Genomic DNA, 12,674 nt, shown 5'->3' on the forward strand with positions numbered 1-12,674 from the left:
GCGTGAGGTCGCCGCCGATGAGAATTACATCTGTAATTGAGAGTCAATAATAAGAGATAGGGGGATTGGTGGGAGCAAGTAATCTGTCCTAACCTATCAATAACTGGTGCATGCTACCAAAAGTGAGGCCCCGTACACCCGACCGAGGAACTCGACGTGCCAAACACATCGAGTTCCTCGTCGAGTTCAGTGTGGAAGCCGCCGAGGAACTCGGCGGGCCGACTTTTCCCATTGACTAACAAGAAAATAGAGAACATGTTCTCTTTTCGGCCCGACAAGTTCCTCGTCAGCTTCCTCGCTGAAAAGTGTACACACGACCGAGTTTCTCGCCAGAATCCAGCTCCGACCGAGTTTCTGGCTGAATTCTGCCGAGAAACTCGGTCGTGTGTACGGGGCCTGAGAGTTCAAGGGTCCAAGAAGCATTGGGAGAAATTGTTATGAGGAGAAGTCTCCTCGGAGAGGACAGTGACGAGGAGGGAGGGAGAGAGAACAGGGGGGGAGAGGGACGGGAGGGACCAGGAGTCATCTGTCTAACCTCCCAGGCCACAGAAGTGGGGTGACAGCTATAATGACGAGGATCGCGTCGATCCAGTTCGACCAGACCTTATGGAATTTACATAAAGCAAATTCTAAAGTAGTCAGAGCATGGCTCTTCATTAAGAAAAACAAACAGAGAGCATTCAAGAGTTCAAGGAATCTCTAAAACTAGGTGTTCCAAAGGGAAGGATATAACATTATGCCATGTGTAAGCCAGTTGAAACTGCTAGTCAGCTGCTGCCCGACAGGGAGCAAAAGGGACAATTTATTTGCCTGGTCTCTGTTTTTGGCAGGCTGCTACAGGTCTGTTCAAAAATAATTGAATAAATATATGAAAAAAATGTTTCCATCAATTTTGCCTTCTGACTGTTCTGAAATTATTAAAGCGGAGTTCCACCCACTGTTTTAAGGACTCCTGAGCTCCCACTTCCGCTCCGGCCACCTAGGCGTCTAGAGCGGAAGTTCTCCTCCCCCTCCCTCCCCGCATTCTTCTGGGACACGTCACAGGTTCCAGAAGATTGCCCAGCCATTCAGGACATACAGAACGACACGCGCATGTGCAGTGCGCACGCAGCTGTGAAGCCGGAAGCTGTCAGCCGGGTGCCCACACTAGTGATGCTGGCACTAGGGAGCCACATCGCTGGACTGTGGGACAGATGAGTCTGTGTTTATTAAAAGTCAGCAGTCAGCTTTTTGTAGCTGCTAAATTATTAAACACAGAAACGGCTGTAACTCCGCTTTATAGGAGTGTAATTCAAGTAGCCGGCACCACTCATAGTGTAAGAGAAACCCGGGTAACAAGCGCGCAGTGGTGCGCAAGCGTGGACATTCCAAGAGATGCACAAGGAAGGACATGTACTGGTGCATGCGTGAGCGCGCACGGGCGGGAGCCGGCGCACGCACACATGTGTGCGCATTGGGGCCAGTCCGCCTATTTAAACCTGCCAGTGACATGCACACTTTGCTGAGTGGTCTTTCAGCTAGTGCCTGTTTACCTGATCTGTACCAGTTTCCTGCATCCTGACCCGGCTTGCCTGAACCCTCCCTCTGACCTCCGCCTGCCTACTTGTGACCCTGGCTTGTGCTTGACTCTCCTTCTGCCTGATGTTCCTGTGCCTCATTGCCCGACTGTGTACCGAACCTGGCATGTGTCCCGTCATTGCCTCTGCCTCACGTTTCGGTACCTGCTCTGTCCAGCTGTTGATGACCTCCTGGCTTACGTCCCAGCTACGCTTCCACCTGCTGATTCAGCAAAACAGAGCTCCTGTTCTCAGTTCCGGCCCAGCACTCTCCAGCCACCTGGTCCCTGCCAAGACCCAGCCAAAGCCATCCGCTATATCGGCTATATCGGCCCTGTCATCAATACCAGGGGTGTTGGACAGGAGGTGCAAGAGAAGCTTCCTCTACAGCTCAATCTCCACCGGGTACGTGACACATAGTCTCCAACTTGGGTCACTAGACATATTGGGGTATGAAGAGTCAGCACTTAAAGAGTCATCCTGGTGCGGCATTACATGTGATTGCCATGGGCAATGGAAGTCTACAGTCAGTCAAAGCAGCCTGTGGTAGCATGTGCCTATGTCAGGTGGAGCAGTCTCTAGCAGCAGGGGGAAATGTTGTCTGTACTCCACAAGTGGTCTGTCTCCCATAGTAACAGGAGCAGGCTCACGCCACTGAGGTTCTCATCCTGTGCAAAGGTACGAGAAGTTAAGAGTGCACATATGGAGCCCATGCTAGGGGCACGGCTGGGCCCTTTTCCACTACTGGGAGAGGTAGTGGCAAATGCTAGACAGGTGGATGTGGACATAAGCTCAGCGTGTCCCTCTTAAATGCACACGTGTTTGTGTTGGTGTACACGATATCAAGAGAGTTTACTAGAGTTTGTTCATGTTTGTCATCTACATGGTCATGAGTGTGGCTCAAGTAAAGGTATCCCATCTGTATGGCAGTGACCCTGTACAAGTGCCTAGCATAGCCCAGAAAACCCACCCCGGGGGTAGTCCTCTTATTTGACCCACACTTGGTGCCCAACGAGTTAGTGGGGAACATGGAGGAAGGTCCACCATTACCCGCTTACCCCTTACACATATACTGAGGCATACCCATATGATACTGTATGTGAGATCTTGCAGGCAGTCCTAAATAGCCACCTGACCCATTTTATGCAAGCTACTAGGAGTAGAGCAAGTTTGGTAAATACATTTAGAGCTCAGCAACCTTGTGTAGTGCTGAGGAAAATACAAAATCCAAAGAACTAGTTGTCTCATTTGATAGTTGTTTTCCCCATGTTAGATTCAATGAGATTTAAATATATATTAGAAATTAAACCATGATGATCTTCCAATCTAAGCGCAACCTTGTGTAGTGCTGAGGAAAATACAAAATCCAAAGAACTAGTTGTCTCATTTGATGGTTGTTTTCCCCATGTTAGATTCAATGAGATTTAAATATATATTAGAAATTAAACCACAATGACCTTTCAATCTAAGCTAGAGATAACTTTTTCCTGATATCTAAGTAGAACACTTAACGATGTAGTTATCTGTAGAAGAAAGGATGTAGAAGACTGAATCTTCCCGTACCTACTCAAACATAAAACTTTATTAGTGTGTAAATCAGATAAGACCTAAGTGCCTGCCATGTGATTCTAATATGATGGTGTAAGACACATGGACAAAGTTCTTGAAATGCAGAATTACCTTGACAGCTCTAATACCAAGACTGCCGGTTTATGGATTTGGAATTGTTTCTTCCAGCCTAGATGTCTTGAGCAATACCACAATGGTCACAAATGACAGATGGAAGGACTCTGAAGTCTATACAGCCAAGGAACTAAATTTTCGCAGTCTCATAACAAAGATAATTAGTAGAGATTAGGGTTGTCCCGATACCACTTTTTTAGGACCGAGTACAAGTACCGATACTTTTTTTCAAGTAGTCGCCGATACCGAATACCGATACTTTTTTTTAATTTTTGATGTGACCGTTTTCAAACCACAATACAGACCAAAGATATTTTCTTTAGAATTATGAAGAACTGGTACATCATGGTGTGGGGCTGTTTTTTAGCATACGGTACTGGAAAACTACATATCATTGAAGGAGTGATCACTGTCAGTGCAGCTCATCGGTGCCAGTGCCCAAAAGTGCAGCTAGCCAGTGCCACCTATCAGTGCAGATCAGTGCCCATTAGTGCATCAGTGCAGGGAGGCAGCTTATTAGTGCATCTCATCAGTGCCACCCAATCAATGCCAGTGCCACCTATCAGTGCCATCCATTTATGAGTGCCATTCAATCAATGCCAGTGCCACCTATCAGTGCCATCCAATGGTGCCATCCAATTTGTGTTCGATGTCACAAAAAAAAAAAAAAAAGTATTCTATTTTGGTATTGGGAGTATTTGCGCGAGTACGAGTACTAGTGCAAATACTCGGTATCGGTCCCGATACCGATACTGGTATCGGTATCTGGACAACCCTAGTAGAGATAGACCAATTTCTCATTTAGCTTTTGGACAGTTGGCAGTTTTAATTTGAGGCACTTCTTTCCTAATATAAAAAGGATCAACAAGGAGTTTAGCTCTTTTAAAAAGACATTAGGAACCCGAGGGAATGTGCTTTGCAATATTTCAACATATAGGAAGTAAACTCAACCCATTAAAAATGATTCTGTCCGCTACAGATAGTTTTTCCAATGCGTGAAATTTATCTTTAATTTTAACAATTAAAGATATGGCTAGATATGAGTGAATGTGCCTGGGTTTGGCTCATGGAGCATAAGGTTTGAAAACTACAAACCTAAGTCCCAACCCCAAATAAAGAGGAGCTCTTAGTAATTTTTGTGTTTATTAAAAAAGTCAGCAGCTACAAAAAGTGTAGCTGCTGACTTTTAATAAACAAATACTCACCTGTCCTACGATCCAGCGATGTGGTCACTCGAACCATCGCTTCTCTCCCTCTCCTCTCCCCGGTGCCATCATTTTACCTGTGGTCACCCGGCTGTGACGCTTCACAGCAGGGTGCACACTGTACCACCTGCTGCGCCTCCGGAATGGTCCGGTAGTCTTTTGGGACCTGTGACAAGTCCCAGAAGACTGCAGGGAGGGAGGGGGAGAGGAGAACTTTTGCTCGCATTTCCTAGGCGATCCAAGCGGGAGTGGGTACCTGTCAAAACTAGTCTGTGGGACAATTCTTGAAAAATTCATTTATAAGGTTAATATAAAAGGAGATGTCAAGCAGAGTTTTGGAGAGCTTGGTACTTTCATTGGAGAACTAGTGCCAATGCAAAAAAATAAATTAAAAGTTGGGCCCTTCTTTTTATGCAACTTGAAGGGAGACATAGGGAAAAAAAAACATTTACATGCTTGGGAGATGCCTTTAAGCTGTATGTGGTGTTATGGCAGAGTATGATTTTCACAGACAGCATCAGTTACATTGTATTCTGGCATCACATCTTGACATAGACATTATATAACCATATTTATTTTATGATAAGATGACTTGATACATATTTATTGGTAAGTTTTGTTGAATTGTCTAAACCAGCTATTCTCAACCAGGGTTCCCTGGGGTTCCTCCAGAGGTTTCTAGGGTTCCTTGAGCTGTGGCTGATGATATCCTATTTGATGATATCCAAAAATAAGAGATTTTGTCCCTACCAAGACATTGGGGAACCAGAGGACCAAATGAATGACACAGCATACAATGTAGGGATAAATAGAAAAAATATAAAATGTATTGATTAGTTAAAAATTCAATAACGTCTCCAATGTGAGGTGATAGTTAAGACACATGAACACGACATATATCCGAAGGCCACTGCATCAAATAACCAAAGGATATGGCAACCCACAGCACAGGACAAAAAACAACAAATAAAACATTGACATTGGCGCATAGATATCTGGCGTCCGGATGATTGTTTACATTTGATGATTGTTTTATTTGTTGCTTTTTGTCTTTTGTCCTGTGCTGTGGGTTGCCATATCCTTTGGTTATTTGATGCAGTGGCCTTCGGATATATGTCATGTTCATGTGTCTTAACTATTACCTCCCATTGGGGAGTTTATTGAATTTTTAACTAATCAATAAATGTAATATTTTTTCTATTTATCCCTACATTGTATGCTGTGTCACTCATTTGGTACTCTGGTTCCTCACTGTCTTGGTAAAGACAAAACCCCTTCTTTTTAATATGTATACCGTTTTTTGACTAGAGTGACACTACCTATCCACTTCAGCCCCGGACCATATTGCTGGTCAAAGACCAGGTCACTTTTTGCGATTCGGCACTGCGTCGCTTTAACTGACAATTGCGACATGGCTCCCAAACAAAATTGGCGTTCTTTTTTCCCACAAATAGAGCTTTCTTTTGGTGGTATTTGATCACCTCTGCGGTTTTTAGTTTTTGCGCTATAAACAAAAATAGAGCAACAATTTTGAAAAAAATGAATATTTTTTACTTTTTGCTATAATAAATATCCCCCAAAAATATATAAAAAAAACTATTTTTTCCTCAGTTTAGGCCGATACATATTCATCTACATATTTTTCGTTAAAAAAAAATCGCAATAAGCGTTTATTGATTGATTTGCGCAAAAGTTATAGCGTTTATAAAATAGAGGATAGTTTTATGGCATTTTTATTAATATTTTTTTTTACTAGTAATGGCGGCGATCAGCGATTTTTATCGGTACTGCGACATTATGGCAGACACTTCGGACACTTTTGACACATTTTAGGGATCATTGGCATTTTTATAGCGATCAGTATTATAAAAATGCCACTGGCAGGGAAGGGGTTAACACTAGGGGGCGAGGAAGGGGTTAAGTATGTTCCCTGGGTGTGTTCTAACTGAAGGGGGGGTGGACTGACTAGGGGAAATGACTGATCGCTGTTCATACATTGTATGAACAGACAATCAGGCATTTATCCCCCTGACAGGACCGGGAGCTGTGTGTTTACACACACAGCTCCCGGTCCCCGCTCTGTAAAGAGCGATCGCGGGTGCCCGGCAGTGACGCTACGGGATCTCGCCCAGCAGAGCCGGCTGGTCAGCAAGCAGCTATACTAGGTAAACAGTGTTTGAGGACATTACTTGGGGGTTATCACACATCATTTTGGGCCCTTTATGTTTCTTTTTCTTGGTTTGCACCTATTTGATGCCTACGGAGTTCAAGGTTCAGCACAACCTAGCAAAGCCAGCAGCATGACACCAAATATCTTTGGAGTTGTCTTTAAGGGTGGCATTCTGAACACCACATTCTTCCTATTAATGACCACCAATATAAGGAGCATTGTTCCTATTGAGTCCTGATGATTTGGTTTTTAGTAAGGCCCCTTGCACACAGGCGGATAGAATTGAGCTTTTAGCTGCGGACAGATCAAGTTCTCTACCGCAGCTAAACTCACACAACGCTTTCCTGTGGCCCCATTCACACACTGCATTTAGCAACGATTTTGTTACATGGGGTTTTGTGCGGTTAGAAAAAAAAAATCTGACTGCGTCCAGGACTGATTTATGCACATAACCGCAGGTAATCGCAGTGTACTATTTAAGCTGCGGATAACAGCGGCAACAAGGACAGAAAAACAGGAAGCACATCAGAAATGGCAAGAATGTTACACCGCAGCTAAACGCAGCCGCGTGTAAATGCAAGTAAGCGCAGCTAAATCGGAATGTACAACTGCAAGTGGTCGCTGTGCCTTGGAATTTCAAAATAACAAAACATACTTTAACAGCGGCAAAACAGCCGCCCGTGTGAAAGGGGCCTTAGGGTTCCTCGAGACATGAAAATTATTTTGGGGTTCCTCTAGGGTTAAAAGGTTCAGAAAGCCTGGTCTAAACAAACAATTACAATTGGTAAGCTGTCCTGGATGGCAGATAAATGTGACTGCATAAATGGCCATTCACATGTTGTAACAGTGCCCAACTGTTGGGGCTAGTATTTGTATTTAATAATATTTTTTTTTACATGAGTTTTTTTTTAGATGTTTGTTTCCTTATGAAAGTATGAATTAGATTTTCTGTACATATATATTATATTATTGAATGAATATAATGAGGTATATATAGCACCTACTTTGAGCTTGGTCTGGCGCTCTGTATGCGACACGAGTAGCTCCTCAGTGCAGATGACATCATTTGGGAGTTCCGTTTCTGCCAGGCGTGTGCCAAATGTCTGCAAACTCTGCGCTGTAGTCTTCACAACCTGAGCAAAGCTCTCAATAGCCTGTTATGGGGAAAAATAGACCATAAAGTGTTTGGGTATGTGAAATACTTGTGTTTACTTGGAAAGGACACAGATGTTGCTTTCATTTATTTGTACAGTAAACCCTTCATATTATTGAAGTGGCAAGCTTGTTACATTCAGGCAGTATTTTACTTTCACAGAACCTCATTCATTTTGTGCAAGTCATCGCTTACTACTTAACGGCTCACTGAATCCACTGCTAAAGAGAAGACTGATTTATTTAAAGGCTGTGATGTATCTAGACTCCTGATCGTTGTAAAACGTTAATCAAGGCTTCACAAGGCATCTCCTAATTAATAGCTCAGTACAGTACATAATGGCAAACATGGCAGTCTTTTCTACCTTCTATATATTCTCATTATGATATTACCATGACCTTGCCATTATTGCGAAGAAAGAGGACATTCATTTTTGAATCACAGTCCCAGATATGCCCCTGCATAATTGGCTCAGTAATGGTTCTTCTAACCCAGCTCTATCAGTGTTTAAAGTCAGCAAAGCACAAAATCCCTAGAAATGGTATACATTGTTAATCAATAAAGCAATGCAAGAGAGCAATGATGGTGTTCAAAAAAGGAAACCTGTAAAACAGGATCTACCAAAAAATGAAATCTGGTTACTTTGGGTTCAGTAGTGTATTTAGGTTTTAGTGCTGCCCTAGGCCTGACTAAACTGGTGCACCCCCTAATTTAAATATGACCCACTGCTTCCTGTCAAGACCACACCCCTTTCTGTTTAAGACCCGCCCTGGAATTTTCGAGTGGGGACACCAGTTCTGAAGGCCTGGGGAGGGGGGGGGGCAATGGATTCTCTTAATTTGCATAGATTTCCTCTAACTTCCTGTTTGGCTATGGAGGCAGGAAGTGAAGGGAAATCTCCGCAATGGGCCAGGGATAGTGAAAAAAAACTGACAGGGGCTATAACCCTCCCTTACTCTATGCAAAATGAAAAAAAAGTGTTGCCTATAGTTCTATTTTAAGCACAAATTTCTGATAATTTTATGGAGAGGACTAAGAAGATATAATCATGCCAATGGTGTAGCAGAAAACATATAGCAGAGTGAGAAAGGTTTGTGGTCCAGGATGATAGGACAGTCAAAATTAGAAGCAGCACCCCCCTCCCACAGTTGCGGAATGTCGGTCACCCGCATACCGGAAGCAGTGCGGCCGCTTTATGGGGGCGCTAGACTAATTTGCCTCTCAGCCCAGTCCGCCCCATAAGACTCGCGCTACACTAACATTGTGCCCACGGGGACTCTTTCCATGCTGCCCCCTTGCAAAGTGCTGTCCGAGGCCTGGGCTGTTTGGGTTACTACATTTTGAACAGTATCACTGTTGAAAAAGCCATATGACCTACAAATTCTAGTAGACAATAAGCCTTGACAAAGACATTAACTGCAGAAAACGGTTTGAATTAACTGCTGCTATTCTGGTTTGATAGAGCAGCTCATATAAAAAAAACCTATAGGGCAAATTACACAAATGGTAAATGGATTAAAGCTTTAGGCCTCTTTCACACTGCAGCTTAAAAAAGCTCAGTACAGCCTGATGTTTTACCAAGCTAAAATACAGCCCATTAATTGTAATGTGCCTATGCACACAGGTGCGTAAACAAGTGCCAAGCATTCTTCAGAAAAAAAATCAGCTTTTTTGGTCAATAATTTACGCCTCATGCGTGCAAATGCATGCAAATACTTGCGAATGCACGCAAATGTTATTTACATATTGTGCAGAACGGGAACGCGAGAATACGTTTTCGCGCATTTGTACAAAATTGCACGCGAAATTGCACGAATGCATATATGCAAAAATGCTTGTAAACACTTGCAAATACGTACGTGAAAAAAAGTCGGAAAAAGTAGATGCTCAAACAGGAGTATCATGTATAAGAGGCCTTAATGAAAACATATAGTTATAGTGAGCGTCATAAGCTGGGTGTAACCTGGGTGTTTCTGCACATCTGTGTCCCATTCTTCCTCATAAGTAAACCAAAGCAACTGCCAGAAAGTCATCTCTTCAGTAGGGATGAGCTTCGAGTTCGAGTCGAACTCATGTTCGACTCGAACATTGCCTGTTCGGCGAACAACGAACAATTTTGGGGTGTTCGCGGCAAATTCTAAAAGCCGCTGAACACCCTGTTAAAGTCTATGGGAGAAATCTAAAGTGCTAATTTTGACCATTAAGGGTCAAATCTTGGCTCTGTCAGTTTTCTTTCAGACGCCATTGGCATCTCATTCCCTGGTCCAGGCATTTTGTTCAGGGGGTACTGCGGGTAAATCCGCCATTCAAACTTCCCCTGTACCCATGGGATTTGAATCTTGTATTGTCGGTCTTGCAGAAGCAGCCCATTGAACCTATTCGCCATATTCCGTTAATTCTTTTGAGTAGGAAATTGGCCTTTTTGATTGCTATCTCCTCTGCTAGGAGAGTTTCTGAATTAGCAGCTCTTTCTAGTAAAGAACCTTATTTAATTTGTCACAAGGACAAAATTGTATTATGTCCCCATCCTTCCTTCCTTCCTAAGGTAGTGTCAACATTTCATTTAAATCAATATATTGTTTTACCTTTCTTTTTTTCCTGAGCCACAGTCGGCAAGGGAAAAATTATTGCACTCTCTGGATATAGTGAGAGCAATGAAAGTTTATCTGTAAGCAACTGCTCAGATACGTATAACAGATGTCTTGTTTATCCTGCCAGATGGTCCCAAAAAGGGCCAAGAGGCATCAAAATCAACTATTTCTTGGTGGATTCAACAAGTGATAATTCAAGATTATGGGTCAAAGAACAAGGATCCTCCTTTTCCTGTTAAAGCGCACTCAACCAGGATAATAAGTGCTTCATGGGCAGTGCATCATCAGGCTTCTATGGCTCAGATCTGTAAAGCTGCAACTTGGTCTTCAGTCCATACATTTACCAAATGTCTTCAGTCCATACGTTTACCACCAGGCAGCAGTATATGGCCTCATGCCCAATGATTAAAGGCTCTGTGTCCTGTGGTGTACGAAAAAGAAAATAGAATTTGTAATAACAGCTTACCTGTAATCATTTTCTTGGAGTACACCATTGGACACAGAGGCCCCCCCCCCTTCTATGGGATCCTTACTGCTTTGCTACAAAACTGAGGTACTTCCCTTATGGGAGGGGTTATATAGAGGGGAACTTGTCTTCATTGGGTGTGCCAGTGTCCAATCACCTCTGGTGAGCTATACAACCCACTATGTAATGATTAAAGTCTCTGTGTCCTGTGGTGTACGCCAAGAAAAAGATTCTACAGGTAAGCTGTTATTAAAAATCCTATTTTCTATCTGTAAAATAAATCATATTTTTAAGGAATACAGTGCCTTTTAAAACTCTTGATAAGCATCAGGTTATGAATTTTAGCTACTTACAGTTCTGTGCTGTATCCATTGACTATGGCTGTAGTCCAGACTGCCTCCCAATTCATTAGTTAACTGGCTTTTGTCAATGTATCCAAGGAGATCCGAAACAGAGTTTAACATAATAATCTGTAATTGCAGACCATTAGATACTACATTGTTAGTCATTATTAAAATAAAATTTAGCTGTACAAAACAAAAACATGGACACGTTAGGTTAACTTAGCAATGAGTTAGATACACACATTTCAGACAAGAGAAAAGATGACAAACTTGGGACATACATGATACATTTCTAATGTCAATGCATCCCCAGAAACAAACAACAATGCTTTAAAACAGAAATCCAACTTAAAGCGGAGGTTCACCCAAATAACATCTATATAAGACCAAATTCTTTATACTTCTAACATGTACAGTAGGCACTTTTTAATTTTTTTAGGCTGTACATACCTTATTGTCGCTATTTTCAATCCGGCTTCCGGGTACTCACTCCCACAGGAGTAGGCGTTTCTATCCTGAGCCGCAATGTAATCTGGGAGTTCGCCCAGATGAGTGATGTCCTTCAGAAAAAGTTCCCCACGGCGGTTAAAGGCCCCCCCCCCGTATTGCGTAGGCGTGTCACGAGAGTCACAGAGTTTCCGAAAGTAGTCGAACATGTAGAGCCGCGAGTTAGCTCTACACGGCGCCTGCGTACCGACTAGGAGCCGTGTAGAGCTGACTGCGCAGGCGCCGTATAGAGCTGACTCGCAGCTCTACATGTTCGGCTACTTTCGGAAACTTTGTGACTCTCGTGACGCGCCTACGCAATACGGGGGGGGGCCTTATTCGCCGGGGGGAACTTTTTCTGAAGGACATCACTCATCTGGGCGAACTCCCAGATTACATTGCGGCTCGGGATAGAAACGCCTACTCCCGCGGGAGTGAGCACCCGGAAGCCGGAATGAAAATAGCGATAATAAGGTATGTACAGCCTAAAAAAAAAAAAAAAAGTGCCTACTGTACATGTTAGAAGTATAAAGAATTTGGTCTTATATAGATGTTATTTGGGTGAACCTCCGCTTTAAAAGGAACACGAGTAGAGGACAATGATGATCAGAATGAGAAAATGATACTTCTCTCTCTAAATGACAAGTCTTAGGCCCCATACACACGAGAGGATTTATCCGCGGATACGGTCCAGCGGACCGTTTCCACGGATAAATCCTCTCGAGGATTTCCGCGGATTTCTATGCGATGGCGTGTACACACCATCGCATTGAAATCCGCGCCGAAATCCTCTGGCGATGACGTGTCGCGCCGTCGCCGCGATGATGACGCGGCGACGTGCGCGACGCTGTCATATAAGGAATTCCACGTATGCGTCGAATCATTACGACGCATGCGGGGGATCCCTTTGGACGGATGGATCCGGTGAGTCTGTACAGACCAGCGGATCCATCCGTTGGGATGGACTTCAGCAGATGGATATGTTCTGCATGTCAGCAAATATTCGATCTGCTGGAATCC

The 12,674-nt window shown here is 43.4% G+C and overlaps 1 protein-coding gene across 3 annotated transcripts in view; it reads right to left on the minus strand.

Annotated features, from left to right (window-relative positions):
- MCF2L2 (MCF.2 cell line derived transforming sequence-like 2) overlaps positions 1-12,674 on the minus strand; it is a 366,799-nt gene that overhangs the window by 261,499 nt on the left and 92,626 nt on the right. For all 3 annotated transcript variants that reach the window (XM_040349448.1, XM_040349451.1, XM_040349447.1), the window contains exons 6-7: positions 11,178-11,294; positions 7,619-7,768 (exon numbers count right to left, since the gene is read on the minus strand). In XM_040349448.1, the coding sequence (XP_040205382.1) occupies positions 7,619-7,768; positions 11,178-11,294 (267 nt within the window). The remainder of the gene's footprint in view (positions 1-7,618; positions 7,769-11,177; positions 11,295-12,674) is intronic.

The sequence above is a fragment of the Rana temporaria genome, chromosome 4 (genome assembly GCF_905171775.1).
Source record: "Rana temporaria chromosome 4, aRanTem1.1, whole genome shotgun sequence".
NCBI lineage: Eukaryota > Metazoa > Chordata > Amphibia > Anura > Ranidae > Rana > Rana temporaria.